General features: G+C 41.9%; 2 protein-coding genes and 1 long non-coding RNA gene across 4 annotated transcripts in view; 1 reads left to right on the forward strand and 2 right to left on the reverse strand.

Annotated features, from left to right (window-relative positions):
* stxbp4 (syntaxin binding protein 4) overlaps positions 1-19,378 on the reverse strand; it is a 79,498-nt gene extending 60,120 nt beyond the window's left edge. For both annotated transcript variants that reach the window (XM_033610627.2, XM_033610629.2), the window contains exons 1-6: positions 18,878-19,378; positions 7,518-7,591; positions 7,231-7,326; positions 7,048-7,117; positions 5,533-5,607; positions 1,104-1,189 (exon numbers count right to left, since the gene is read on the reverse strand). In XM_033610627.2, the coding sequence (XP_033466518.2) occupies positions 1,104-1,189; positions 5,533-5,607; positions 7,048-7,117; positions 7,231-7,326; positions 7,518-7,591; positions 18,878-18,933 (457 nt within the window). In that variant the 5' untranslated portion in view covers positions 18,934-19,378. The remainder of the gene's footprint in view (positions 1-1,103; positions 1,190-5,532; positions 5,608-7,047; positions 7,118-7,230; positions 7,327-7,517; positions 7,592-18,877) is intronic.
* On the reverse strand, positions 15,483-16,183 carry LOC144459430 (uncharacterized). The gene is made up of 2 exons (XR_013488409.1): positions 16,120-16,183; positions 15,483-15,749 (listed from the first exon to the last, which is right to left on the reverse strand). It is a non-coding gene; the product is annotated as an uncharacterized LOC144459430 (long non-coding RNA).
* Positions 19,379-23,014: 3,636 nt separating the features above from the next.
* LOC117247603 (hydroxycarboxylic acid receptor 2-like) lies at positions 23,015-26,757 on the forward strand. Its single transcript, XM_033612189.2, has 3 exons — positions 23,015-23,160; positions 23,760-24,416; positions 25,723-26,757. Exons 2-3 carry the CDS (start codon positions 24,000-24,002, stop codon positions 26,416-26,418), a joined length of 1,113 nt encoding a protein of 370 aa, XP_033468080.2. The 5' UTR covers positions 23,015-23,160; positions 23,760-23,999; the 3' UTR covers positions 26,419-26,757.
* The last annotated feature ends 96 nt before the right edge of the window (positions 26,758-26,853 follow it).

The raw sequence follows: 26,853 nt of genomic DNA on the forward strand, positions 1-26,853 counted from the left end.
ACATTTTTTGCTGAGTGAGAATATTTTTGAGAAAGGGAGGACATTTTTTGAAAAATCAGGACATTTTTGGAAAGTGAAGCCATTTTGGAAAAGATAAGACATTTTTGCAAAGTGGGGACATTTTTGGAAAAGTGGGGACATTTTTGAAAAAGTGGGGACATTTTTGGAAAAGTGAGGACATTTTTGCAAAGTGGGGACATTTTTGGAAAAGTGGGAACATTTTTGCAAAGTGGGGCCATTTAAAAAAAATGAAAACAATTTTTGCAAAGCAAGGACAAAAAGTGAGGACATTTTAAGAAAATCAGGACATTTTTGGAAAGTGAAGACATTTTTGCAAAGTGGGGACATTTTTGGAAAAGTGACAACATTTTTGAAAAAGTAAGGACATTTCTGAAAAAGTGAAGACACTGAAAATCAGGACATTTTTGGAAAGTGAAGACATTTTTGAAAAAGTGAAGACATTCTTGAAATTATAAGACATTTTTGCAAAGTGGGGACATTTTTGAAAAGTGAGAACATGTTTGAAAAGATAAGACATTTTTGCCAAGTGGGGACATTTTTGCAAAGCAAGGACACTTGAAAAAGTGAGGGCATTTTAAGAAAATCAGGGCATTTGGAAAAGTTTCCCATTTTTACAAATTGAGGAAGTTCTTACATAGCGGGACATTTTTAGGATATTTTTGTAAAATAAGGATATTTTTACAATGTGAGGTCAATTTTTAAAAGGTAAGGATATTAACTGTGTGAGAACATATTTGCAAGCTAAGAACATGATCCGAAAATCAGGATTTCGAAACATTTTGACATTTTTGCAAAGTGGGACATGTTTGGAGGGTGAGGAGTTTTTTGCAAAGTGCAGACATATTTAGAAAATGAGAACACTTTTGCAATGTGGGGACATTCATGAAAAGTCATATTATTTTTGGAAGCTGCAGACATCTTTAGGAGATCAAAACTTTTCCAGATGGTTGAGACACGTTTGTAAACTGTGGACATTTTGTGCCGTCCTCACGTCTTCAAAGCGCTGCTGTTTAGGCTTCAGGTTGGTGTCAGCTGTGAGTGACTGAAGTATAAAAGTATCTGGATGTGTAGGTGTGTTTTACCTGTGGAGAGCTGAGTAGGAGAGATTCGTCCTGAAGCTGTGATATTATTGGAGCCGTACTTTTCCATCAGCTCAGCAAACTCCCTCCTGAAGGACACACACACACACACACACACACACATGTGTTATTTTGTCTGCTTATACGTCCCTGCACGTGTCTTCACTGCATTACACAATAAAAAAAAATCTAATGTGGGTGATCAAGTTTTTGAATTAATGTACTTGTTTTGAAAAGACGGCTGTTTTAGTTCATTAAGATCTTAATAACATTTTGATACTGTAGTGAAGTTACTCCTTTATATTAATAAACATCAGGTGAAAAGACTGATGAGTCAAAGATACTGAAGGTGCAGAATAAATTAGCATCATGAAGCTTTAATGAAAGACAACAAGGATCTTTCTGCTTTTCCTCCAACATATTTTGAAGAAGAAATATTTGACTTTTTCTCTACTTCAATCTGCTAGCTGGTGCTCTGCATTAAAAACAAGAAACATAAAACATATTGCATCTCTGTCTTTCCTCATTTCATTTCCACCCTTCATCAACTGATGTCAAAACATGAAAACAAGATTTTTATCACTGCTTTTATTTTGGATGCTTTACTTTCACTAAATTATGAATCTGACTGCGGGTTTTGACAGCTGAGGTGGATGCTTTGAGGGAAGCAGGCAGATCTGTGGGTGTTTGTCTCCCTCACATGGACGTGGAGGAAACCTGAGGTCACACCATCACGGTCTGATCTGAATGTGATCCTATCGGCTGTTAATGCCTCTTAAACAGGACCTGCACGGTCACTGAAGCTAAACACTCAGAGGTCAGAGGTCACAGACACTGTGACACCTGTCTGACCAGCGAGCAGTGCGAGGAAACGTCTGGATTTAAAGCATCAAAACATTAGTTTATATTGTGTCTCATATGACAAGTTCAGACTCCACGTTTGTTTTTCTGTTTCCATCCACTGAACCTGTGAGGACGCCAGAACCAAATCCCCAAGGGATGATTTCATCAGGGTGTCCTCACAGTGACCGGCTGTACCTCCCGGGAGCAGCTGCACATAATAATCATAATTTGCTTCAAGTGTGAAACAAATCGCTGCAACAGTTGAGGTCGAGCTTTGAGGTGAATACCTGACGTGTCGACACAAAGCTGCTTTCACGCGCACACACACACACACACACACACACACGGTCTTGCCACTGCTTTGGTTGCGTAATAATGGATGAAAATGAAAGGACTCCTCTCTCTGCCAGAGGTTGGACGACCTTTCCTCTGCAGTCACAACAACACAGTCGCTTCCTATCAACTTTTTCAGCAGGCTGCACCTGAAATAACCTTCCGTTCCTCTCTCATCCACATCTGCTCATTTCCTACATTTTCCTACATTTTCTTTCTCTGATGCCTTCAGACATTCTTCTCCTTCTCCTTCACATCCTTTTTTCTTACCACCATGTCACACCTCTTAAACGAGTCTAAAACCACCAACACACACTGAAGAAGCAACATATAAAATCATTTAAAAACATATAAAACAGCGACAGGTCACTAAAAAACACCCACATGGCTGAAAAGATGCTGGAGAACACAGTATGGACTCGCTTAAACATGACCGGTTTTGTTGTTTGTTGGTCCTGAACAGTGGTTTGTAGCTTGATCAACCAGGTCTCACTCCCATGTCATCAAATACAGCCACTTGGGCAGTGACTTCTGGTGATGAAAAAAGTCATCCTTTTCAACATCCGTTGTTGTGTAACGGCGCCTGGCAGCATCAAGGGGAAACGCAGCAGGACAACAACTCAAGTTAAGGGGTCAAAAGTCCAAGTAGGATGGCAGGGAGGGGGGACAGATGGGTCCAACAACCATGGACTTTCACCCAGGAGGCCAGGGTTTGCTTCCCGTGTGTTCATGAAATGAAACCCAGTATTTGTATTTTTAAAGTTTTCATACACCCCTTATAGTCAAGAGGCATCATGGTCCCCTGTGAAGCTTAGCAACCTCTAGTCGGTGTTGCGACCCCCAGGTTGGGAACCAGTGGTTTAAACAAACAAGATATAATTAATAATAATCCAATAATCTCTGTGCACTTTAGAGGTGCTTGTAGGTGGATTTTGTCACCTTTGGACAGAGCCAGGCTGACCGACTTACATGGCATGGGGCTGTACTGTGCAGGGCAAAGTATCCTTAGGATTTAATTTATACCAGTCTGCAGGTCATGATTTACGTCCAGTGCCGATATGCAGTGCTGATGTAGAAAGTAGTGTAACCTTTATGTGTCAAAATTGTAGTCACAGTAGTAGTAAGGATGTGGAGGTGAGGGTTTGTGTTTCTTCGGGATTTAGACTTGTCTGAGTTTCAGCTTCAAGAGTTTAAAAAAAAAAGATGTATTTTGTTGTAACATGTTGATGGTTGGGAAGCAACAGTGGGATTTGTCATGTTGGTTTAAAAACATGACGATAATAATCCCAAGCGATGACCTTAAATCACAGAAAACGACTGCAGTCTGCCAAGCGTCCTGCAAAAAGTGCAGCCAGGAAGTAGCGCGCTCGCTGCTCTTTGTGCTGATCTCTGTGTTGCTTTACATCTCTGATCAGCTGGAGCTGTTTCCCTGAGCATAGACCCCGTGGACAGACAGCAGAGCGTCCCTATTGTGTCACTGTGCGTTTGTCTCAACGAGGCAGGCTGACGTGGAAAAGCACAGGGGACAGCAGAGTGCCAGGTCAGTTTACCTCCTGCTGGTGAACCACAGGAGCGCTGCCTGTCAGACGCACACGTTCACCTCAGAGTTTACACAAAGGACGGATCAAACCAGTGACATGCTTCACTTCAATGGGCAGTAAAAGCTTGAAATAAGAAGACCCGTCTCTCATGTGGCCTCTGAAACATCAGCTGGTGTCGGGGAACCATCAGATTAGGAATAAAAGATGAATCCTTGGAGAACATATTCATGAAAAACCTTTTTTTAAACACTAAAGCCGGACTCTTCCTCCACACACTCTAGGATTCTTCAAGAAAAGCTTTTGTAAGAGACAAATTTAAGAAGCTTAGAGGCTCCTTCTGATTGTTGACACATAAGTGAAATTATTTACACACACCTGAATGTGTGAGAGGTGTGCTGGAGGGAAGAACGAGTAAAGAACATCCTGCAAACATTCACTTTTATCTTTTTAAATGTTTGACAAGTCATCCTCACTGACACATTTTTGTAGTCACTTCATCATTTGATTTCAAACAAACCCACATTGAAACAAGGAACATTGTACCTGGCTCAGTTGGAAAAAAGACATGATGGAATTAAGGCCGATGGGAACAGGGCTTTGAACTGAATAATGGTGCGTCTGCGTCTCCTGCCGTAGATCGACTGTTGACTATATTAATATCCAGAGGGAAGTTTTTTAACATCACAGCAGCCAGATACATTAAAATACATTCAAAACGGAAACTGTTCAGTGAAGCTGAACCCAAAACAGAAAATTTTACACCCCAAAATGTTTGAAACTTAAAGGTCCAGTGTGCAGGAGGTATCTGCTGGCAGAAATGTAATATAATATTGTCAGTATGTTTTATTTAGTCTATAATCACCTGAAATTAAGAACTGTTGTGTTTTTGTTACCTTAGAACGAGCCGTTTATATCTATATAGGCAGCAGGTCCTCGTTCTTCGTCCTATGCTCACGGCTCGCCATTTTGCACCAGACAAACCAAACATTGGCTCTAGATAGGGCCATTCTCTTTTTTTGCATCAGCCACTGTAGTTAGAAGCCCCTCCACGATGAGCAGCAGTGGAAAAACACTGATTTTTGGTTAAAGATAAAACTACTTTATCACCTTTATTGCTTTATTCTAGCTAGGGGTTGGTAGTTCATACGTACAGAATAAAAGTTAATGGCTACTAGTGGTGTTCCTCAGGGCTCTGTCTTAGGTCCCCTCTTACTTATCATCTACCGAATACGTCTTGGTCATTTTTAATCACCTGGTCTGTTTGTTTTGGAGAGACAAAGACCTCTGTGGATAATTTGGCTCCTGGTAAAAACCTACTGAACATCTAGATCTTAAGTTTTCAAAGAAAAAAGGAGAACACACATTAGCAGGGGCTAGTCAAATGGCTCAGCCCTGACATGCCAAGCAGCATTGGAGAAACACTGATTTGTGATGTCAAACTGCTTTATTGTTGTTTTCACTGGTTTAAATCAGCAGGTGTGTTTGTTTTGGAGAGGAAGAGACCTCTGTGGATAATTCACCTCCTGGAAAAATCTTCCTGAACAATGAACACTGAAGGAATTCTAACCAGGAGAAGTTTCAGCGGGTTGCAATCTGCAGTCCTCACCACTAGACGCCACTAAATCTCCTTAAGTCTTACACACTGCTCCTTTAAAAGATCGAGAACGACCTGGGGTGTCAAAACATGACAGTGAGGTTTTATTTTTTTGTCTCACCTGGATTCATCGTCTCTGGCAACCAGCAGGGACATGTGATTAGAGAGCGAGGCTGACCTCAGGATCTCCACCGCCCTGTCAGAAAACAGGATGAAACATTTTTACCTGGCGTGCAGGTGAACATAAAGTATATAGGTAGCTCCAGCTCAGTCACCAGAAGAAAATGTTGGCATTGTACATATCTGTAAATTACAGACACGTAACATTTGTACATTTAATAGGTATGTGAGATGACTTTGTCATCTGTAGGTGGAGGGGATGGTCAATGGCCAGACCACTGTTCGAGACCAACTAACGAGACCAGTTGTTTTTTAGTGAGTCATTGCTGCATTTCCAGCGACATTTTAACCACTAAATGTGGGTGTTTTCTAGTAACTCATTACTGTTTTTCACTGGGGATAGTCCCATGAAAAGCTCCAGCCGTGGTTGTGCCACCACAAGTGTTTTCTGTGCCTAAACTTAACCACACGTTAACTGCACTTGTTGAAAAAGATGTAATATATCCATGGTTTGCATAACCTTACAATGCCAACATTTATTCTAGCTATTGGGTTGGTAGTTCATACGTACAGAATAAAAGTTAAAAGCTACTAGTAGTGTTCCTCAGGGCTCCGTCTAAGGTCCCCTCTTACTTACTACGTCTTGGTCATTTCTTCAGAAAATCTGGCATTCATTTCCAGTGCTACACTGATGACACCCAGCTCTATCTATCTACCAAGCCTACATCCACTCTTTCACCCAATTCCCTCTCTGACTGCTTATTGGATATTAAATCTTGGCTCTCGTACAACTTCCTCAAACTTAACAGTGATAAAACCGAGTTTCTCCTTGCAGATACTAACCACTCCCCTTCCTACCTGTCTGAACTCCCTCATATCTACACACCCTCCTGTACTCTTAGATCCTCCTCTGCAGTCCAGCTCACATCACCATCTGCTCTCCTGACTACCATGGGCTCTAGATCCTTCAGCTGTTTTGTCCCCACCTCTGGAACTCTCTCCATCATGACATTCACAATATTGACTCCCTGTCCTCCTTAAATCCCATCTGAAAATACACCTCTTCAAGCTGGCATATTTGGTCTGATTTAATGGTGACACACATATCGAGATTTGGCTGATGATGACTTTATGATGATGATGATTTAATACCTCATTTTTATAATTATGTTTTTTCACCATCTTAGTTAAGCATGCAAACTAGCTAATTAGCAGTAAACACAAAGTACAACTGAGGCTGATGGGAATGCCATTTTTTCTGCAGGTATGTACAGACTGAAACAAGGAAAAGTCAGGCAATCACAGACTAACATTCCTCCTCTGAGCACCATGAATGTCTGAACCAAATGTGGTGGCAATACATCCGGCAGTTGTTAAGATATTTCAGTCTGAGCCAAAGTGATGAACTCACAGATATTGTCATCCCTGAAGCCAAAAATACCTCTGCCAACACACACACACACACACACACACACACTCACTGATAAACTGCAGCTGCAGCACACGTCAAACTCACCTCTCATTGGTCACTCCTATCAGACTGATGTTATTGACATCTAAAATCAGGTCACCTGACTTAAGCCGCCCTGGAACAGAGAGTAACAATCAGACAGACAGACAGACAGATCTGTTGAGGGAGGACAATGATAACAATATTAAATTCCCCCTGTATGAGACAATTTACCAAAAAACTACCTACCATCCAGAGCTGCCAACCCACCAGCTACCACTCGCTTTATGTAGATGCCAAACTCTTCCCCTGTCAGCTCTCGGTAACCCCCGATTATCTTCACACCTGTGCACAGAGGAGCTCAGGTTAGTTAGGAAACAAATGATCTGATGATACTTTTAGCACCGCTGTCTGTTGTTTATACATATGCTGTTGTCCACACCATGTTTCTACACCCTGAGCTGCAGTTTAGAGACAACTGAGACTATATTAACTATGATCCAGAGGTCAGAGAGGTCAGGAAGAAAGATGCTCACCCAGTCCCTTCTTGCAGTCACAGAACTCCAGCCTCTGTACAGGTCGGTTGATGCCGTGCGGGCCCATGATCGTCCTGGCAACAAGCAAAAACACAACGGATTCAAAAACATATCAACATCCTGCCTCATCCAAAGCCTCTCCCTCTCCTCTCCGCTCCACTGCACAAAATAATCAAATCATCACAGGATTTTGTTATTTTCTCCCCCTCTCTCTCACCCTCCCTCCTCCACCCAGCCACATCCAAACCAATAAAATCTGTCGCCTCTTAACAGCGGTTGAACCGTGCAGTGACCTGGATGTTAGGAAGCCTCAGTAGACTTAAATAAAAATTTTAAAAAATCAAAGGAACATTACAAAGCTGTTATGATCCTTGACAGCCCCTTGGTGACACAAAGACTGTGTGCAGAGAGATTTGTGGGTGAGAAGGTTCAGATTAAAGCTGAAGAGATTCCTCAGATGAGGTTAACATGATGCTGCTGTCTGCTGGTCCTGTCCCGAGGCTCAGCTCACCGTCAGAGCAGAGCTGGTCTCACATGCTTACGTATGTTTGTGTGTGTGTATGTGTTGAGACAGCATCTACTGTCGTGGACAGACTCACTTCACAGGGCCGGCACAAGAGTGTTGCGGGGTCCTGATTAGAATTTGATTCCCCTCCACCCCCCATCCTTACAACAAACAAAATCACAAACTCGTGGCACACTGCAGAATTTTGGCAACTTCTCATAAACCCAACCCCCCAGCTAAAACGTACACACATCTTTTGTCCCAGTATTAAACAACTTTTGGTTTCACGTGGAGAAATTTAGGGGGCTTTTACCATGGGTGTGACAATCCATTCATCTGGATCGATATATCGATTAAATGATCAATGATCTAATAACATTGATGCAAAGTGAAAACATCTATTCATATCATCATCTTTAGTTTATGCCTTCATTTGGACAGTCTGTGTCACCGTCAAACAGCAGCAGGTAGATAGCAAGCAGCAGAGAGAAAGCAGCGAGGAAATACGTTCGATTTTGGAGAAAACACAAGTCAAAGGACAAAGCACATGCTGTTAAGAGATAAAATACGATGTAACGTTACCTGCCTGGCCGCACATCTCACTCTGCTAATTTTTTGCAGCAACATTAGCTGTTCTGAAGGCTGAAAGGAGAGGAAAAGTCTGCTAGCCGATAGGTGACTTGCAAAAAACAATTGACATGTCTATGAACCTTGACCTTGTTGTTTTATGGCTGTTTGGAGAAGTTTGCCTTCAGGGCCTCAAGACAGATAACCCTAAAGTTCTATGAAAAAGATCATGGTCTGGGTTAAAATGACAAAAAACAGGGCTCTTTGAAAGAAAGCTATGAAGGCTAAATTATCTTGTGCTGTTTTATGTGTGTATCAGTTTAAGTAAACTTTACTGCACTTAAGCAATTACAATTATTTACATTATGTCTGTGTTGTTTTTATCTTTTATGGCCAAAACCAAAAAAAGAAAGGGGTGGCGGCATCTCCTGTAATCTATTAGATTAAATAGGCAGATAATATCATATCGATCACAGGCCCCTGACTCACATTGAATCTAAATCACATTGTGGCAGACTTTGTAATATCAGCATATTTTATCATTGCCCAAAGAACTGATATAATGTCATATTGTGATTAAACTGGTGATTTACACCCCTCAAGCTCAAGCCCAGATCTGGGCACACGTTACCCCAAAGTACAGTTTGCGTGATTAGTGTGAACACTGTGTATCATACCCAGGCATGGTGCACCTGTACACCTGTGCTAGAGTCCACTTGAAAAGTTAGTCTAGAGTACGGTTCATGTGTTCTTCAGTGTGGTACGGGATTTGGATAAGCAAGGATGTCAGCTGAGAAGGTGGTAGGGTTCGAGCCAAAATCATGACTGAGAGAGTTCAGTTTTACTCGTGGTCTGAAAAAGGCAGAGGTCAATATGAGAAAGGTTAGAAAGAGAAGGAGAACTTATCCAATTAGGGATCAGACAAAGAGGAAAGAGTCCAAAAAGCAGGCAGGGATCAGAGACAAAGGCTGGAACGCTAAGTAGCAAGAACGTCCAGAGATCTGGCAGAGAATGAATTGAAATGTAGTGGTGTTTATACACTGCGAGGCTTAATGAGGAAGTGAGGTCAGGCGCAGGTGGGTGGAGGAGGTCAGGTGATGGGGAATGGCGGGAATACAGGGATTACTGCAGGGCAGGAGGGACTGACAGGAGCTGAAACTAACAGTAGAGTTGGGAGATGGCAGGGAAAAGACATGAGAATGTGAGTGCAAGAGTTGGCTGGTATTGTTACAAAATTTTAGTGAAGAATACCAAACACCAACCCTATAGCCAGAAACTAGAATTACCGCCCCTATAATGAAATTGGAAAATATTTTGTTAATGGAAATTTGTGTAAAAAGTCTCCCCTTAGAAAATGACTGAATTAAAGGGGAGATTCTCCGTCCAGTTGCATTTGCTCCCAAATATTGTAGATAAACAAATGTACACGGTATGCTAACCGTCATCTTTTTTATCACGGTATACCTTGAAACTGGTATATCGTTACAACCCTAGACGTATGGCACAAACAGACAGGCTGACAGGCTGACAGGCTGACAGACCAACGGACCGTCGATCGTCAGACGGACAACCCAAAAACATAATTCTACATCTCTACATCACTTTTGTACGTTATTATATACGGGTAGATAAGATGAAACTTTCCGTTTTGACAACGCTGTGTTTAACCTGTGACGAGGTTTTGGCACAAACCCACTTAGTTATGGTTCGTAACAGATCATGCTTTGGTTTAAAATATCCAGTTTTGGTGCCACTATCACTGCAGCAACACGTAGCTAAAAAGCACCGATGTTTTGTGGCTATAAAGCCGCTGAACACGCAGCAAGGACTCACGAAAATACAACTGCTTTAGTTGTTGGTCTCAAACAGTGGCGTGCAGTGGTCCGCAGCTTGGCAGGCATCTTGCCTAGGTGTCGCAGCCCTGCAGTTTACATTCACTCTTTACCAGATTGTGTATTGTGCTTCCGCTTTGGCTTTCCAGCCATCTGTTCTGCCTCTCCACCAGCCTCTGCCCGTCAGTCTGGTCCCTCTTAGATATGTTTGCCTGCCTGGTTGTGACTCCCAGGCAGGCAAACCAAACTTGATTTTTGGAGCAAATGTGAACTTTTACTCATCCTGTCTGTCTCTGAGTCGTGCATCTGGGTTCCAACCTGTTTCCTTGCTGAGCCATAACAGATTTAATGTTCATGCATCTGTTTTCCAACAGAATCCTTGTTGCTGCTCACGTTCTTTGAGAGCCTTTTGTGTCTGATCTAACTCTGCTATCAACGGTCAAATCCTTGATGTAGGCATCTCTGACTGACCCATCTTTACTGTAGTTTCATGAACCTAAATCCTGAATCTGCAAAGCAACTTGTATGTCCAGTCATCAGGTAAGTACAGAGTACAGTATTTCCCCTCTGTGGATGAAAAGTAAAAAGTCTCCAAATGGAAAACATAATCCAGAGGAATGGAGCTGTGTTCAGGGATGTTTGAGAGCTCTGATAAAGAGAGCTGTTGGCGCGGCTGCTATCAGGACCAGGTTACATACTGGGTGTTATGTAAGGGATAATGTACAGAGAAGTGGATGAATAGAGATTCCAAGGTGAGGCGGAGGTTACCCTGATCTCTCTGGAGAGGCTTATTTTGAAATAATAACATTATCCATCTTAACATACAGCCAACTACCAAATACATTATGTGACTATATAACGTCAGAGACATGGAGTTGATTTAAAATGTAAAGCCGAGACTTCCAACAGGCTGAAGGCTTCTCAAAGTACAAGCATGAGTTTCTCTCTGAGATGAGTGTCACCATCGCTTTAGATTCTTTAAACCTCCAGAACATTACCTTTTCTTTTCCGTACTTAAACAAACCTTGATTCTGAATTTTTAGCAGCGCCCTCTTCCTGTCGGTTCTCCTGACTTTTATGTTGCACTGATCACCACATTCAATTAAAGGCATCAGTGTGCTTCAGACAAAGTGCTTGTTGAATCATCTATTACCTCATTTTCACTGCATGGTACAGCACGGCTCCTTCAAACTGGACACACTCTTTTTTTCTTTGCTGTGGATGGTACACCATACACTGTGTACGCTAAGCCGTTTGCTACATCATACACTACACTGTATGCTACACACTTAACATCATACACTACACTGTATGCTACGCACATTACATCGTACACTACACTGTATGCTACGCACATTACATCGTACACTACACTGTATGCTACGCACATTACATCGTACACTATACTGTATGCTACGCACTTAATATCGTACACTATACTGTATGTTATGCACATTACATCGTACACTATACTGTATGTTACGCACATTACATCGTACACTACACTGTATGCTATGCACATTACATCGTACACTACACTGTATGCTACACACTTAACATCATACACTACACTGTATGCTACGCACATTACATCGTACACTACACTGTATGCTACGCACATTACATCGTACACTACACTGTATGCTACGCACATTACATCGTACACTATACTGTATGCTACGCACTTAATATCGTACACTATACTGTATGTTATGCACATTACATCGTACACTATACTGTATGTTACGCACATTACATCGTACACTACACTGTATGCTATGCACATTACATCGTACACTACACTGTATGCTACACACTTAACATCATACACTACACTGTATGCTACGCACATTACATCGTACACTATACTGTATGCTACGCACATTACATCATACACTACACTGTATGTTACGCACATTATATCGTACACTATACTGTATGCTACGCACTTAATATCATACACTATACAGTATGTTACGCACATTACATCGTACACTATACAGTATGTTACGCACATTACATCGTACACTACACTGTATGCTATGCACATTACATCGTACACTACACTGTATGCTACACACTTAACATCGTACACTATACTGTATGCTACACACACTACATCATACACTACACAGTATGCTACGCACACTACATCGTACACTACACAGTATGCTATGCATACTTTATATCGTACACTATACTGTATGCTATGCACACTGCATCACACACTACACTGTATGCAACGAATACTACATCATACACTATGCTGTATGCTACATCATACACTGTGCTGTATGCTACATACGTTTTATCGTATACTATACTGTATGCTACGCACACGACATTGCACACTACACCGAATGCTACGCATAATACATCATACACTATACTGTGTGCTACACACATTACATCGTACACTACAGTGTATGCTACGTATACATCATACACTATGCTGTACGCTACGCATACTACACTTACACTAAAAAAACTATGTAGTACACTACACCATACACTACAAACACCTTTACATACACTATGTTGTACACTACAAACACTACGCCATACACTATACACACTATGGTGTACACTGTGTACACTACACCGTACACACTGTACATTACGATTAATAGTGTTCTATTCACGACGTAAACGGCACCAAACACTATTTATTCTGCACTATACACACTTCAGCATACACTACATACACCAGAGCAAACACTACGGTATGCACTGCATACACTATGTTGTACACTACGTCATACACTGCATACTCTCCATTATCTCTGCTGTTACACTACACACACTAGGTCATACACTACGCACACTACACTGTACACTACGTACATGACATCATACACTATACATGTTATGGGCTTGGGTTTGGGCTTTTAGGGAGGGGCCAAAATACACCGCAGCACTGGATTTATAACACAAGACAAACTGAGAGCATAATTGTTGGAAGCCAAAATCATAATGGAAAACAAAATTTGATCAATCACAGCTCTAAAAGGAAGTTTTTTTAAAAATGTTGCAAACAGCAACACTTAAAAGCAGGGCTACACTTGTCATTTCAAATGTTTAAAACTTTTTATAATCCTTTCTTTCTTAACATACATGCATAAACTAAAGTGCTGTTGATAGAGCCATGTCATGGCTTTTGAATTTTGGAAATGGGTCCATGCACAACTCACTGTGTCCTGATGTGCATAAACCAAAGGAGACCCAATCCAAAACAGAGCTGAGGCCTGTAAGACCCGGTCTAAAATAGACCAGAGGATAATTAGATTCCCTCAGGTTTAGGACACATTGACACACAGACCTGAGACTGACTGACATTAAGAAAATGGACCTGATTATTGTTTTTGGACCCGCGTCACGTCTTGGATACGCAGAGGCAGCAGCAGCTCCCTGAGCCCCATAAACAGATGACAACAGCCGACAACGTGCACCTGCTCCCTGCTGGGACAAGAAGGAGCAATTAAACTGATCACTTAATACCTGATAATCTGCATTACCTGCCGCAAGTGATTAACATCACACGCAGGCCGGCTGCCAGGGGGAACACACACAGTAACACTACTGCAGAGCCACCAGGTCAGCATGAAGCAACACTGACCAGTCACTTTGTTTTTTAAATCTATACCACAGAGGAAGAACAAGAGCATTTATTTTATAGATTGAGACGAAGAATCAAGAGTTTCACAAATAAATATATTTGTACAGATGTGTAAATATTAGGGACGTCAATGGGTAACTGTTCATCGGTTAAGTTAAGCATGTCTGTCCTTGACAAAGTTTAATTCAGCTACTCTTCAGTTTAAATGCACTGTACACCACCCGTGCCACAAATTTGTGAATCCTAGGACAGCAAAGTAATGTCCCACTCTATGCTCTCTACGACTGGCTAGTACCTGTTGCCCTCGTTGGTTGGATTGGTTAGGTTTAACCAAGAGGAGTGGGATTAGCTCGGGCTGGAGTGTCAGGGTAAGCCGATTAGAGGCAGAGTAAGGCGGGACATTCCTTTGCTATCCTAGGATTAGAAAAATTCGCACTGGAGTGTGGTGGGAGCTAGCTAGCAGCATCGCTCATTCAGCGATTATCGCAAAGACTGTATATAAAGATGGACAACATGATAGCTACCCAGAAGTGAAGCTGAAACATCTTGATCGCCACCTGGTGGCTGGCTGCAGTATGGGTCATAAAGCCCGCCCTCTCTGTGTTAGTGGATGGGACATGGGCCAAACTAAAAACTCAAAGTACTCAAATACAGTTTCCCAAAGGTGATTTTGTCATTTAAGGTCATTTTTATCACGCTGATGTTTGTTCAAGTGTTCGTTTTTCTGATAAGTTTGGCTTTTAATAGTTTAATGCTAAAAAACGGGGATTTTACAACATGATTGACAAACTGTGTGAGCCAGTTGGTGGGCTCGCATTCAGTGGTGCTGCTCATGATTGGTCGGGGTGGGTGTATGGGCGGGAAACTTGATACTGGTGAAATCGCTATTGCACAGACTCTGGCTCCATAGATATATATACGTAGATGCTGCATTCAACGGTGCTCCTCATTGGAGCGATACGTCAACGCGGCCGCCATCTTGCCCAGGTGGAGCCGCGCTGCCTAATGCATGTATGTCTATTGAGGCAGGAGATTATTTATGATTAAAATCATCATTACTCGCTGAATTCTCAACCGATTTTCATGCGGTTTGGTTTGTTATAATTGTCAGACATGCAGTTATGATACAGGATACTTGGTTAAATAAAAAATGCAGTTGTTCATACCAAAATATTTGATCTTATGTAGATAAAGTAACAGTAATAGTTCTACAACACATTTAAACTAAACTTTCCCCATGTAATAAATATTCTTTTTTCTTACTAGATGTACAATGCCCACCATGATGTCATTTAATTATTAATTTTGACTATAAATGTTTATTCACATTTCACACAATGTGCAAAAAATAGTGTATCAGCAGGGTTGTGCTGAGCTGCAGTGCAGATTCTGATTAACAAATGTTGGTTTTGTACAAGTGAAAATAAATGACTTAGAGCTGCATGTTTACACAAAATTTTGCTTTAATCTCATATGTATAACACCACAGTGCTCATGGGAGCCTGGACACAGAACTGTTTACATTATTAGGTCATATTTACAAAAAATACAGTGTACAGTAGCTAGTATTATTTTTAGGAGTCTGCCCAGTCCTGTCGAAGTCCTCAGGTCTGAAGTGACAGCTGCAGATGACTGAGGAGTCACTCAGGACAAAGTCCTTTCTCCTCACTGCTGCTACCCATGCCCGTCTCCTATCTGTGTTTTTTGGGAAACTACACACAAAATAAGTGTGTCAGAAAAACGCAGTTCCACATAATTTGTAGTTACAATTCAGGCCACAAGTTAACTACTAACGTTATACTGCGTTATGTCACGTTGGTGCCATGAAACAGATAGTTGACAATTTGGAATAACACACACACCGACATAGCTGTTTGACAAAGGATCATAATTTTATAAGTAATATATAAATGTTAACCTTTTTTCATTAAGTTGTGTGACATAGCGTTAGCTTAATTTGGCATTAGGACCAGATCAGGACAGTTACTTTACTTGATTAGCTTAAAAGAAGGATCACTTTTTGAGATATATATCTCATTAAACATGTTCGTAACAGTAAAATATTGTAAAACAACTTCTTACCTGTGGAATGTTATTCCCTTCTGCTTGGTTTTAACACTTCTTTCGTTCGTACACCCAAATGCAGAACAAAAATGTGGCATTTTTGCCGAGTCTGACACAGGTCTGAACCGGTCAGAGCACCTAGGCAAGATGGCGGCGATATTGACGCATCCCACAAGCCAGGATGCAGCATCTATGTATATATATCTATGCTCTGGCTCTGAACGACGTCACCAGAACAAGATGGCAGCCGTATCTGGGATCTTTGAGCTTCACTTTTGCACAGTTTGGGTGAGTGGAGACGCACTGTCCGTCTTTATATACAGTCTATGGATTATTGCTATAAACACAGTCCCAACCCAAAAGTGTTGCTGTGGAAACACTGTGCCCTTTTTTTAAAGATATTTTTTGGGCATTTTTAGCCTTTATTTGATAGGACAGACTAGCGTGAAAGGGGGAGAGAGAGAGGGAGTGACATGCAGCAAAGGGCCACAGGCTGGAGTCGAACCCGGGCCGCTGCGGCAACAGCCTTGTACATGGGGCGCCTGCTCTACCACTAAGCCACCGACGCCCCACACTGTGCCCTTTTTCCGGTCTCCCATCATGTTCCCCTGGCGAGTAAGCAGCTCATTTTTTAGCCGCAAACCCCCTTTAGCATTGTTAGCACAGTTAGCAGTGTCAGCCTGACATATGCTGCTAACATACTTAACAATGCTAAAGAGGTTTTGCAGCTCAGAATGAGGCCGTTGACTCTCCAGGGCGACCTCGGGGAAGATTGGGTCACCAAGTTCAAGTTGCATATGATATAACACTTACAATTACCATGACCTGGATGACTGAGAATCTTTACCAACAAATTGGGTCACCATATTTCTGCAGTTAGTTACCAGCTGTAATCTCTGAATAAGCTGCAATAAGCAGCACCGTTAGCTAGCTCCCACCTGACTCTGTGATACACAGTGCAGAGTGGCCAAGGCTAACATTAGCGAACCAGTAGAGACTCAAGTATGGGCAATATGTTTCCGCATGTTAACATGGCTAGCTGGCTGTCTATCAGCAAAGCCCACAGGAAAAACATGGATAGTGCTTTCAAATGCGGCGCCGAATCTCACTGAGTCAGTGGAGCGCCGGGCTGAAAGGAGAGTGCCTCTTGTATTTCACATTGTACATTTTGTTTTCTCAAAAATTCACCAGTAAGGTCCTGGTTAATAGCTAACAGACTATTGGAAATAAAATGAACCAATTACTGAGCTTTTCTGGAGCTTTTAACCACATCTCCCTGTCTTTATCAGAGAGTGGAGTTTACACAGTGACCCCCACGTGACCTCGGGAGTGAATAATTTTCGAGTCCAACAAAGGGGACACAAGAACACATTTGAAGAGTTTTTAGTGTAACATTCATGTGCTTTTTTTGTTTTTCAAGGAAAAACAAACGCAACATGAAAATATGGTTTCCACAAGATGGCAGCAAAATGTTTAGAGTGTTATAATCAATATAAATAGATATCACAGAATGCATTTTTGTGCCTCCTTTGAAGTGTGTCTACATATTTAATGTCTTTCTGTCAGTTTTCCTTCCCTTCCCGTGTGCTCAAGAGTCGAAAAAAAACCAAGACGCCCCGAAAACAAGAGGGGAAAATAAAAAGACGAGACTCCCCGCGGTAAAGCGCAGCAGATGTTTTCGTAGAGATGAGTGATGCAGATGGATCCACTTGCTGACAGATTAACACAGGATGCTGTGAGGTCGACAGAAGCTGCTGCAGCTTCGGTTCAAACAGGATCACAGAGTGATCGCAGGAGAAAAGATCAATCAGTCAGTCAGCTGAGTCAGGAGCCACACCATACCAGATACTCATGGTATATACTTTGTCTTAGCTTACGTGAATGTATTCACCTTACAGTAATAAAGATTTCTATACGTTATACTTTGTTTTTTAAAAAACAAAACAAACCTTGTAGTCTGTAAAATCAGTTTGAAGAAGCAATATGGCTGCAACTAAGAATTATTTTCATGATCAATGTGTCTATCGATTATGATTTTAATCAACTGTTGAATTAATGATTGTTAAAAATGGTGGAAAATAGTTCCTGCTGCAGCTGTTGGCATTTCCAAATTACTTGTTCAATCCCATTGACTCAAATCCAAAGTTAATTAATATGTAGTGACATGACAAAGAGAAACAAACCAAATCCCTCCCTGAAACCAGAGTTTTAGCATTTTAATAAAATAATTAAGTTAAATGATTGATCAGTTATTATCAGAGTCCCTGAAAAATTAACATTTTGGAGATACACAAATTTTACCAGACGACAGCCACATCCAGCTCACGTTGAAGGTAACGTATGAATCTATGAAAAAAACGCTTTAACTCCGGCTGTCAGATAAAAGTAGGGAGTCAAAAGAACAAAATGTCCCCCTGAAGTTAAGGAGAGGAAAAACAGAAAGTCTCAGAAATAGAACTGTTCTGAATCTGAACTGGATTAAATGTAAAAAATGTTGGCATCTCCCTTTAAATCAGCTCGTACACACATGACCCAGAACTGCGCACAAGCATGTGGACTTAAAGTCTGAGGCATCTGCCGGTAAACAGGCTGTAAACCTAATTCACCTCTGAAGTCTGTGACCCGCATGAACTACCGCAGCAGGCAAGGATCGAGGACGAGGCAGAAAAACAAAAACCACATTAAAAGAGACAAGTTTCAAAAAAGAAGAGAAGGAAGGAAGGAAGGAGGAAAGTAAGCAAGGAAGGGAGGAGGAGCAGATGGGTAATTAGCTTACCAGTAGAGGAGAGACACCCTATCGAATCGATCTGCGTCCTGAGGGAGTAATGGCATCGCACAATGGTCCGAGACCCGAAAATAAAACACCCAACCAATCACACACAAACACACACAAGAGTTACGGCGCCATGAGACAGCAGCGGATGGTTCAGAGGAGGAGACGGGATGAGAGGAGACGGCGGCGGTGGTTCAAACGAGGTCGGTGTGTGTGACCGGAGTGAAGAGGAGAGGGATGGAAATCCGCCTAGACAGGGAGAGACACACGCTTACCTTTACTCACTAATCCATGCTGATACCCGTCCGTCACACACACACAACATAAGCACATGCAAACACACACACACAACATAAGCACATGCTCACGAACGACACAGAAGACGAAACTTAAAACATTTCTGAAGACGTGTCCTTTCTCCAGCTGCAAGATTAGAGCATTATAGTTAAAAACACTGGAAGGAGCTTAAATGTCTTAAAGTGTTGCCTCTTTGGAGTCTCAGAAATGCACCCGCAGAGATAAATCACCTGTAAACACGACGCCAACGAATCTGCAGCATTGCTGTTTAAAAGTATTGAGCCAAGCAGACGGCTGGATTCTGCACACATGGATTGAAATTCAAATTTCATTTGACTGAGTACACAAAAGGCTATGAATCATCAGTGGAAAATGTTTGTGAGATTAAAAAGACAGATGGGAAGCAAAGAAGGGGAAGAGGAAGGGGAGAAAGTGAGAGCTGGGCCAGCTTTAGTAGTCAGGGATGTCTTGACCCAGTCTTAAGGATCGTATTGAGTTGATCTGGGCATATTATATTGGATCAGTATCAGCTGATTAAATCCTGATCAAAATCTGATTCTTACTTCACTGAACTCGTCTGTGTTTGTTTACTCCAGTCTGCTGGTGGAAGTAGACTGAAAATAAATCTTCCATCATCCATTTTCAACCACTTATCCAAAGTGAGGTCTTGGGGGCAGCAGGCTGCGCAAAGCACCCCAGACGTCCCTCTCCCCAGCAACACTTTCCAACTCCTCCTGGGGGACCCTGAGGCATTCCCAAACCAGATGAGATATACAATCCCTCCAGTGTGTTCTGGGCCTCCTACCAGTGGAACATGCCTAAAACACCTCCAGCGGGAGGCCCCCAGGAGGATCCTGATCAGATGCCCGAACCACCTCAACTGGCCCCTTTCGACATGAAGGAGCAGCGGCTCTACTCCGAGCTCCCTCTGGATGTCTGACTCCTCACCCTTTCTCTAAGGCTGAGCCCAGACACCCCACGGAGGAAACTCATTTCGGCCACTTGTATCTTCAACCTCATTCTTTCAGTCACTACCCAGAGCTCATGACCAAAGGTGAGGGTTGGGACGTAGATGGACCCCTATTCAACACGACGTTTCAGCGCAGCGCCTGCACCACTGCAGAAGCCACACCAAACTGATCCATCTAAAGCTCCATTCTACCCTCATTCATGAACAAGAGATACTCTTCCCTGAGGCAGAGGGTGTTAATCCACTGGTTTCCAGCAGAGAACCATGGCCTCAAATTTGGAGGTGCTGACTTTCATCCCGACCGCTTCACAGTCGGCTGCTAACCGCCCCAGTGCATGCTGCATTTGTATCATGACTGTTTAATAAAGATAAACAATTTGACAGCTTCCCAAAAGTGGAATCAAAACATCTTGATGGTCCCCTGGCGGCTGGCTGCAGTATAGGTCAGTATAGGTTCCGCTGAGTCTAGGATGTCCATGCTACATTCCAATATCTCTGTTGGTGCCTCACGACAAGACCGTCATGGCATGTCCCCGACAGTAGGCGTCTGGCAGTCGGGTTCTATTGGCCGGTGACCGGTGGCCTACTGCAGCAGCGGTACGGCTATGACAGCCTCAACGGACCACTCCAACACTCTATGGTAGTAAAGTAGTTCTTACAACAGTTACAGTGGCCAAGATCTGATTGGAAAAAGTCTTGAATTACCACTCATTTCCACTGGATGTCCACACCTGGTAAGCTCAAAGAAGGGCATGTCTATGACAACCAATCACATCTGTTAAAAGAAAGCATCATACCGAGCAACATGGTCGACCACACCTCCTCACTGAGGTCAAAGTTTCTGTCCTTTCCTTGCTCAGATGTTCACACATCTACAAAGTATTTTTATATTCAAATAAACAATGGTTGTAATTATATTGTAACAAGAATATTTGTACAGTTTAATCAAATCAGTTGGTAACTATAAACTTCACTTTATCAAGATAAGGGGAAACCTGACACTGAAAAAAAACAACTGAATTGTACGGAGCCATATTTTTGAACTGTGATTCAGAGACTCTGAACAGTGATTTGCTGGTGTGTCACACATAACAGCAACAACTGTAATCCTGTGATTTCAAAACTTCCTCCACCATTTGTACATTTGTACCCAGACAGGAAACTCATTTCTAAACTTTGAGCACCGCTTGACCTGCAGTGCCTCAGCAGTGACGCATCGGGGACGTCGGTCGGCAGGAAGAAGACAGGAAGTGTGATAGGTCACTGTCACAGAAACACAAAACCATTTTATTTGGTTCCTGGTTGTCTTGAGATCTGGAAAAATTTTGTTGAATGCGAGTCTTTATGGCGGCTTTGGTTTGCTTCTTTACCTTTAACCAGTGGTGGAGACTCAAGTCCTTAATTACAGTTTGGAGGTATTTGTACTTTACTTGAGTATTTCCATTTCATGCTAATTTAAACTTCTACTCCACTACATCACAGAGGTAAATATTGTACTTTGTTCTGCACTACATTTATCTGACAGCTTTAGTTACTTTACAAATTCAGATTACTAATACAAAATATAATCAACTAATACATTAGGATGGACTATTGTTGATTAAGTATATGAAGTCATTGAAATGAGCTCGACTTTTACTAGCTGCAACATTAAAGTGATGAACACATTAATGCATCAATAATTATAATACCATCTTACTATACTGTATAATGATGAAAACTCTGTCTGTGTGTCTGTTCCATGTTTTTCTCCTCACTGACTTGGTCAATCCATGTGAAATTTGGCACAGTGGTAGAGGGTCATGGGAGGATGCCAATGAAGCAATATTACATCAATTGGCCAAAGGGGGGCGCTATAGCAACCGATTGAAATTGCAAACTTTGAATGGGCATATCTCATGCCCCGTATGTGGTAGAGACATGAAACTTTGCACAGAGATGCCTCTCCTCATGAGAGGAGATTTAGATTTTCCGCCATTTTGAATTTTTTGGATCTCTTCTTAGGAAGTTTGAGCGATCTGCATGAAACTGGGTGAACATAATCTAGGGACCAATATCTAAAGTTCCCTCTTGGCAAAAGTTGGAAAACTTACTAAAACTGAGCTTCTATAAGGCAATGAATATTGCGGAGGGCGTGGCTCATCACATAAAGGTGTATAACATCTCAAGGGTTTCACCCATCACCACGCAACTTTGTAGGCATATGACCACACATAATCTGAGGGGACCCCTCCATTATTGACCCCATCAAACAAAATGGGGGCGCTAGAGAGCTCATTTCTTATCTAGGCCTAACCGCCATATGGATTTTTACTAAACTTGGTAGATATGTATAACAGGACGCCTCAAGGTGACTGGAGAAATCTTTCAGAACGTCAACAACCAACACACCCAGGGTACCTTGGATGTCATATGTGGAAAGTCTACGACCAAACGTTGACATGTGTCGAGGTCAGAGTCAGAGGGTGTTGTTTATGTATATGACAATAAAAAGAAACCTTAAGTTAACAGAATAAAAAGCACTGTTTTTCAACACCTAAATAATATTATCAATTATGATAATAATAAATATCTAAAATAATTATAACATAAGCTATTATTATTATTGTTATTTTACGATATAGTGTTGTGTTTTTTGTTGATATTGTTCAGGAAATGCTGAGTTCACCGATGTTGATTCGGTTTAAATGTAATGAAACTCTGTAGTTGTGCATCTACAGATGAAACGAATGTATTTTATATATATATATATATATATAGCATGTTAGTGAGATTAGTTTTGCTCCTCAGCCTCTTAAAAAGGAAAAACACCCCTGGTGAAATGTCTTAAGAAATAGGCATCACGCAGGATTTCTGATCTTCAATGTGTCGCTGTACTATGTGTACCAGTACGACTGTGGTAACAGCCTGACAACTGACGGGTGATGAAAGTCGACCACACAGGAACCTCCTCCTGCAGCGGACATACAAATACACAGACGGAGGTTTATGAGCAGTTCATGAATGAAACGTCAGAGTGGTGAGTTCTGAATATTTCAGTCATTTAATGTGTGTAACCTGTATACATGAGATTAAAATGGCAAAGAGGTTAAATAAGAAATTACCTTTTCTTCAGTAGAAACTCTTTAATAAGCAACATGCTGCAGTAGATGTAATGAAAGGTTTATATATTCTACACATTTTAAATATATATTTTCATAACAGTTTGGTTGTTGTTGAAAAGTATTTTATGATTTATGGTTTTCTAATGTTTCTAATGTTGCGAATGAATATTACATTTCATCATTAAGGTTATATCCTGTATGATAAGTTTGTTTGTGATAGTTTTCAATGTCCAGAGTTGTAACTGTTTTTTAATTTGGTAAATACATTTTGGAAACAAAAAAGATGTTCAGGTGCAAATGTAAATATCTTTAAAACTGGACTTTATATTGAAAATAGATCATGATAAATCATTTTATCAAGACTTACTTCTCTTAAAATGTTCTGACGATGTTTGATATCAGAATCATGTCACTACGTTTGGTATAAAAATGCCTTTTCATCTGTCCTGTGGAGAAGTTCAACTAGGTCATGTTCATGTACACACACCAACATACTCTTTGTTTTTTTCAACAGATTAAATTCAACAGAAAAAAAGAAGGTGAAAAGAGGAAGTGCTAAATTTCCCTAATCGAGAAACTTTCCTCGGTGTGGTCACACAGTTATTTTCCTCCTACTTAGTCAACCAACAAACCCACAGCTGAAACTAAAAATAATCTCTTTCTAGTCATCTTGCCAAATTCTGCCACCACACTGAATCATCTACTCTGCTTAGAAGGAAGTTAATGATACAAAATTAAAATTCAATCAGCCAAAATGCTATCAGAGCCAAATGGAAACATCACTTCCTCAGTGTTGAACATGACGACCCCGGCCCCTGGTGGTGGTGGTAGAGGCGGCGGCTGCCCACCGGTCGGTATTCAACTAGAGGGTTTGATCCTCCCTCCAGTCCTCACCATAGACGTGGTACTGGGGCTGCTGGGAAACATCATGGCCCTGTGGATCTTCTGCTTTAAACTGAAGTCCTGGAACCCCAACAACCTGTTCCTCTTCAACCTGGTCATCGCCGACTTCCTGGCTCTAGTGAGTCTGCCGCTGAGGATCGATGCCTTGCTCAGGGGCTACTGGGTGTTTGGAGACGGCCTGTGCCGAATCAACCTCTTCCTGATGTTTTCCAACCGCTCGGCCAGCATCGCTCTCATGACCGTGGTGGCAATTTACCGCTACTTTAAGGTAACCACTAGTTCCAGGAGTTTAAGGGCATTGTTTGTTGACTGTTTCCCAACTCAACCCAATCGCCAGAACAAATGTTGGCTTTGAATGTTTGTGCAAACCACATATATATTACATTTTTGCACATTATTATGTAGCGGATACATTGAAACTTCACACTGAAACTTTACTTTTCAACAATGCTTAACATGTGGTTGTGAAAAGATCATATTTTGGCTCATAATCACCATTTTTGGAGGCACCAGCTGAAAAAGCAGCAATGTCTTGGTAAAAAACAACTACTTTTCTTGGCACTATCCTGTGACAGGTCAAAACACCCACATTTGGTGCCTACAAACACGCTGGAAACACAGCAATGACTCATTAAATCATAACCAGTGTTGCTGTTTGTCTGCAGTAAAGTACATTTACATTCAGTTAAAGCTTTGTGTGGAGTCATCCATCCACTGATGTTCAGCTGAGACACTCAAACGATAGAAAGCCAAAGTCTGCTTCATTTTCCCAGGAGCCTCCCAGGAGACTTTGAAATATTCTTTTTTCAAGTGTAAAAATAAGTCATTATATTTAATCCAGTACAGTAGCTGATACTCATTAATCTTTGCTAATTTAAATAAACCCTGTATGAGAATATTCATGCTGCTGGAACAGAAGCTGGTTTATAAACACAGCAGCACTTTGCTGTTCTTAGGCACCGTTCATATGTTTTCCTGTGAAAAGTAATGCACCAAAATTTGTACATATCCCACATAATGATGAGCCATTAATTTGTGTCTAACCCAAATTTTGGAAGACTGCGATCAAGTGACCAATGTGCTGATTAAAGTAAAGAAGTACAGACGGAATTATCCCCATAAAGGCGGATTTATAGTTGTGTGACAGCTCTACGCAGAGTTGTGGGAATTTATACTTGTTCAATAGTATGTCTGTGTCACTGCAGTTACACCTTCAAAACACTAGATGGCGGTGGGGCTACAGCATAGGGTATGCTTCTACGCCATAGATACGGCATCAATTTGACCCACAAGTAGAACTTAATACAGGACTTTCCCCAGTGGACTTGCGTTTGGATCAGTGTGAACTTTGGGTACATTGGTCACCATGTTTATTTTTCTAAACCTAACCGCTTACACTCAGTATGTAACGTCATTTGTGGGGGCTTATTCATAGGATATCATACAAACCGTTGTATGAGGGCAGGTTTCACTGTGACTCTATTCAGTCATGTGACAGTATAATATCAGCTCTTTGACACATTTTTGCTCCACATGGTGTGAAATGACGCCCCATCACTGTGCTCTTCCTCCAGGTGGTCCACCCTCACCACCGGTTCAACCGTATGACTAAACGTCAGGCTGTATTCGTGTCACTGTTTGTCTGGCTGCTGGTGATGAGCCCTCGGGTTCCCATGCTGGCTTACAACCACATCAAGGGCAGCGGCGACAAAACCCAGTGCTTCTTCTTCACCTCTTACAAAGAGGCATTGCGGGCCATCATCATCCTGGTCGGCATGCACCGGATCCTGACGGTGCTGGAGTTCTTCATCCCGATGGCCATGCTGCTCTTCTGCTCCATCCGGATCTCCAGCTTCCTGAGGAAGCGACAGATGGGAAAACCAGACAAGGTGCGAAAGGCAATGCGAGTGTGCATTGCCATCGTCGCAGTGTTCATGGTGTGCTTCTTACCCACCACAGTGACGACCATCGGGTTGTGGGTCAACCGCTCGTACTTCCCGTCGGACTGCGCCACCTTCTACACCTTCACCCAGCTCACCATCGTGTCTCTGGGGCTGAACTTCTTGAACTCGGCCCTGGACCCCATCGTCTACGTCTTCTCCAGCTCCATGTTCAGGAAGGCCCTGTGCAACTCGTTGCCCCGCGCCCTGCGCTGCAGACAGGATGCAGGCAACCAGGAGAACGCAGTGTCCTCGTCAGGAACTCAGTCCACCACCCAGCAGGAACTCAAGTCCATGACAGCCGACAAAGACAGCGAAGACATGGAATGAGCTTCTCCTAAAATAATGACTGTAGAAAACGTCTCATCTTGTTATTGATTTGTGTATTTTACAGAGTTATATCTGTTTTTGTATTTTTGATTAGGGATGCACCGATCCGATATCTGGATCGAATATCGGCGGCGATATAATCAAAATAGATGTATCAGGTATCGGAAAATGCAATCTATACCTGAGGCGATCCTTTCCCTTTAAATCTATTGCGACGTGAGTTAGGACATACGTCATGGAGCGAAGGAGAGAATCTGCTGTGTGGATGTATTTCACACTATTTCAACTGCTGTTGCACAATTGTTTATTTTTCTTAAAAATAAATAGTTCATCATTGAATTAATCTGTTTCATCTTGTTTCATTTTATCTTCCGAAAGAACTGTGTAGTCATCAATGCCTGATGCCTCTAGTCTTTTCTGTACTACAAAGTATAT

The sequence above is a fragment of the Epinephelus lanceolatus genome, chromosome 21, assembly GCF_041903045.1.
Source record: "Epinephelus lanceolatus isolate andai-2023 chromosome 21, ASM4190304v1, whole genome shotgun sequence".
Classification (NCBI taxonomy): domain Eukaryota; kingdom Metazoa; phylum Chordata; class Actinopteri; order Perciformes; family Serranidae; genus Epinephelus; species Epinephelus lanceolatus.

Excerpts from the sequence above, each read along its gene's own strand:
- LOC117247603 (XM_033612189.2), top strand. The coding sequence starts at position 24,000 with ATGCTATCAGAGCCAAATGGAAACATCACTTCCTCAGTGTTGAACATG. Across the intron at positions 24,417-25,722 it reads CAATTTACCGCTACTTTAAG|GTGGTCCACCCTCACCACCG; the intron begins GTAACCACTAGT and ends CTCTTCCTCCAG.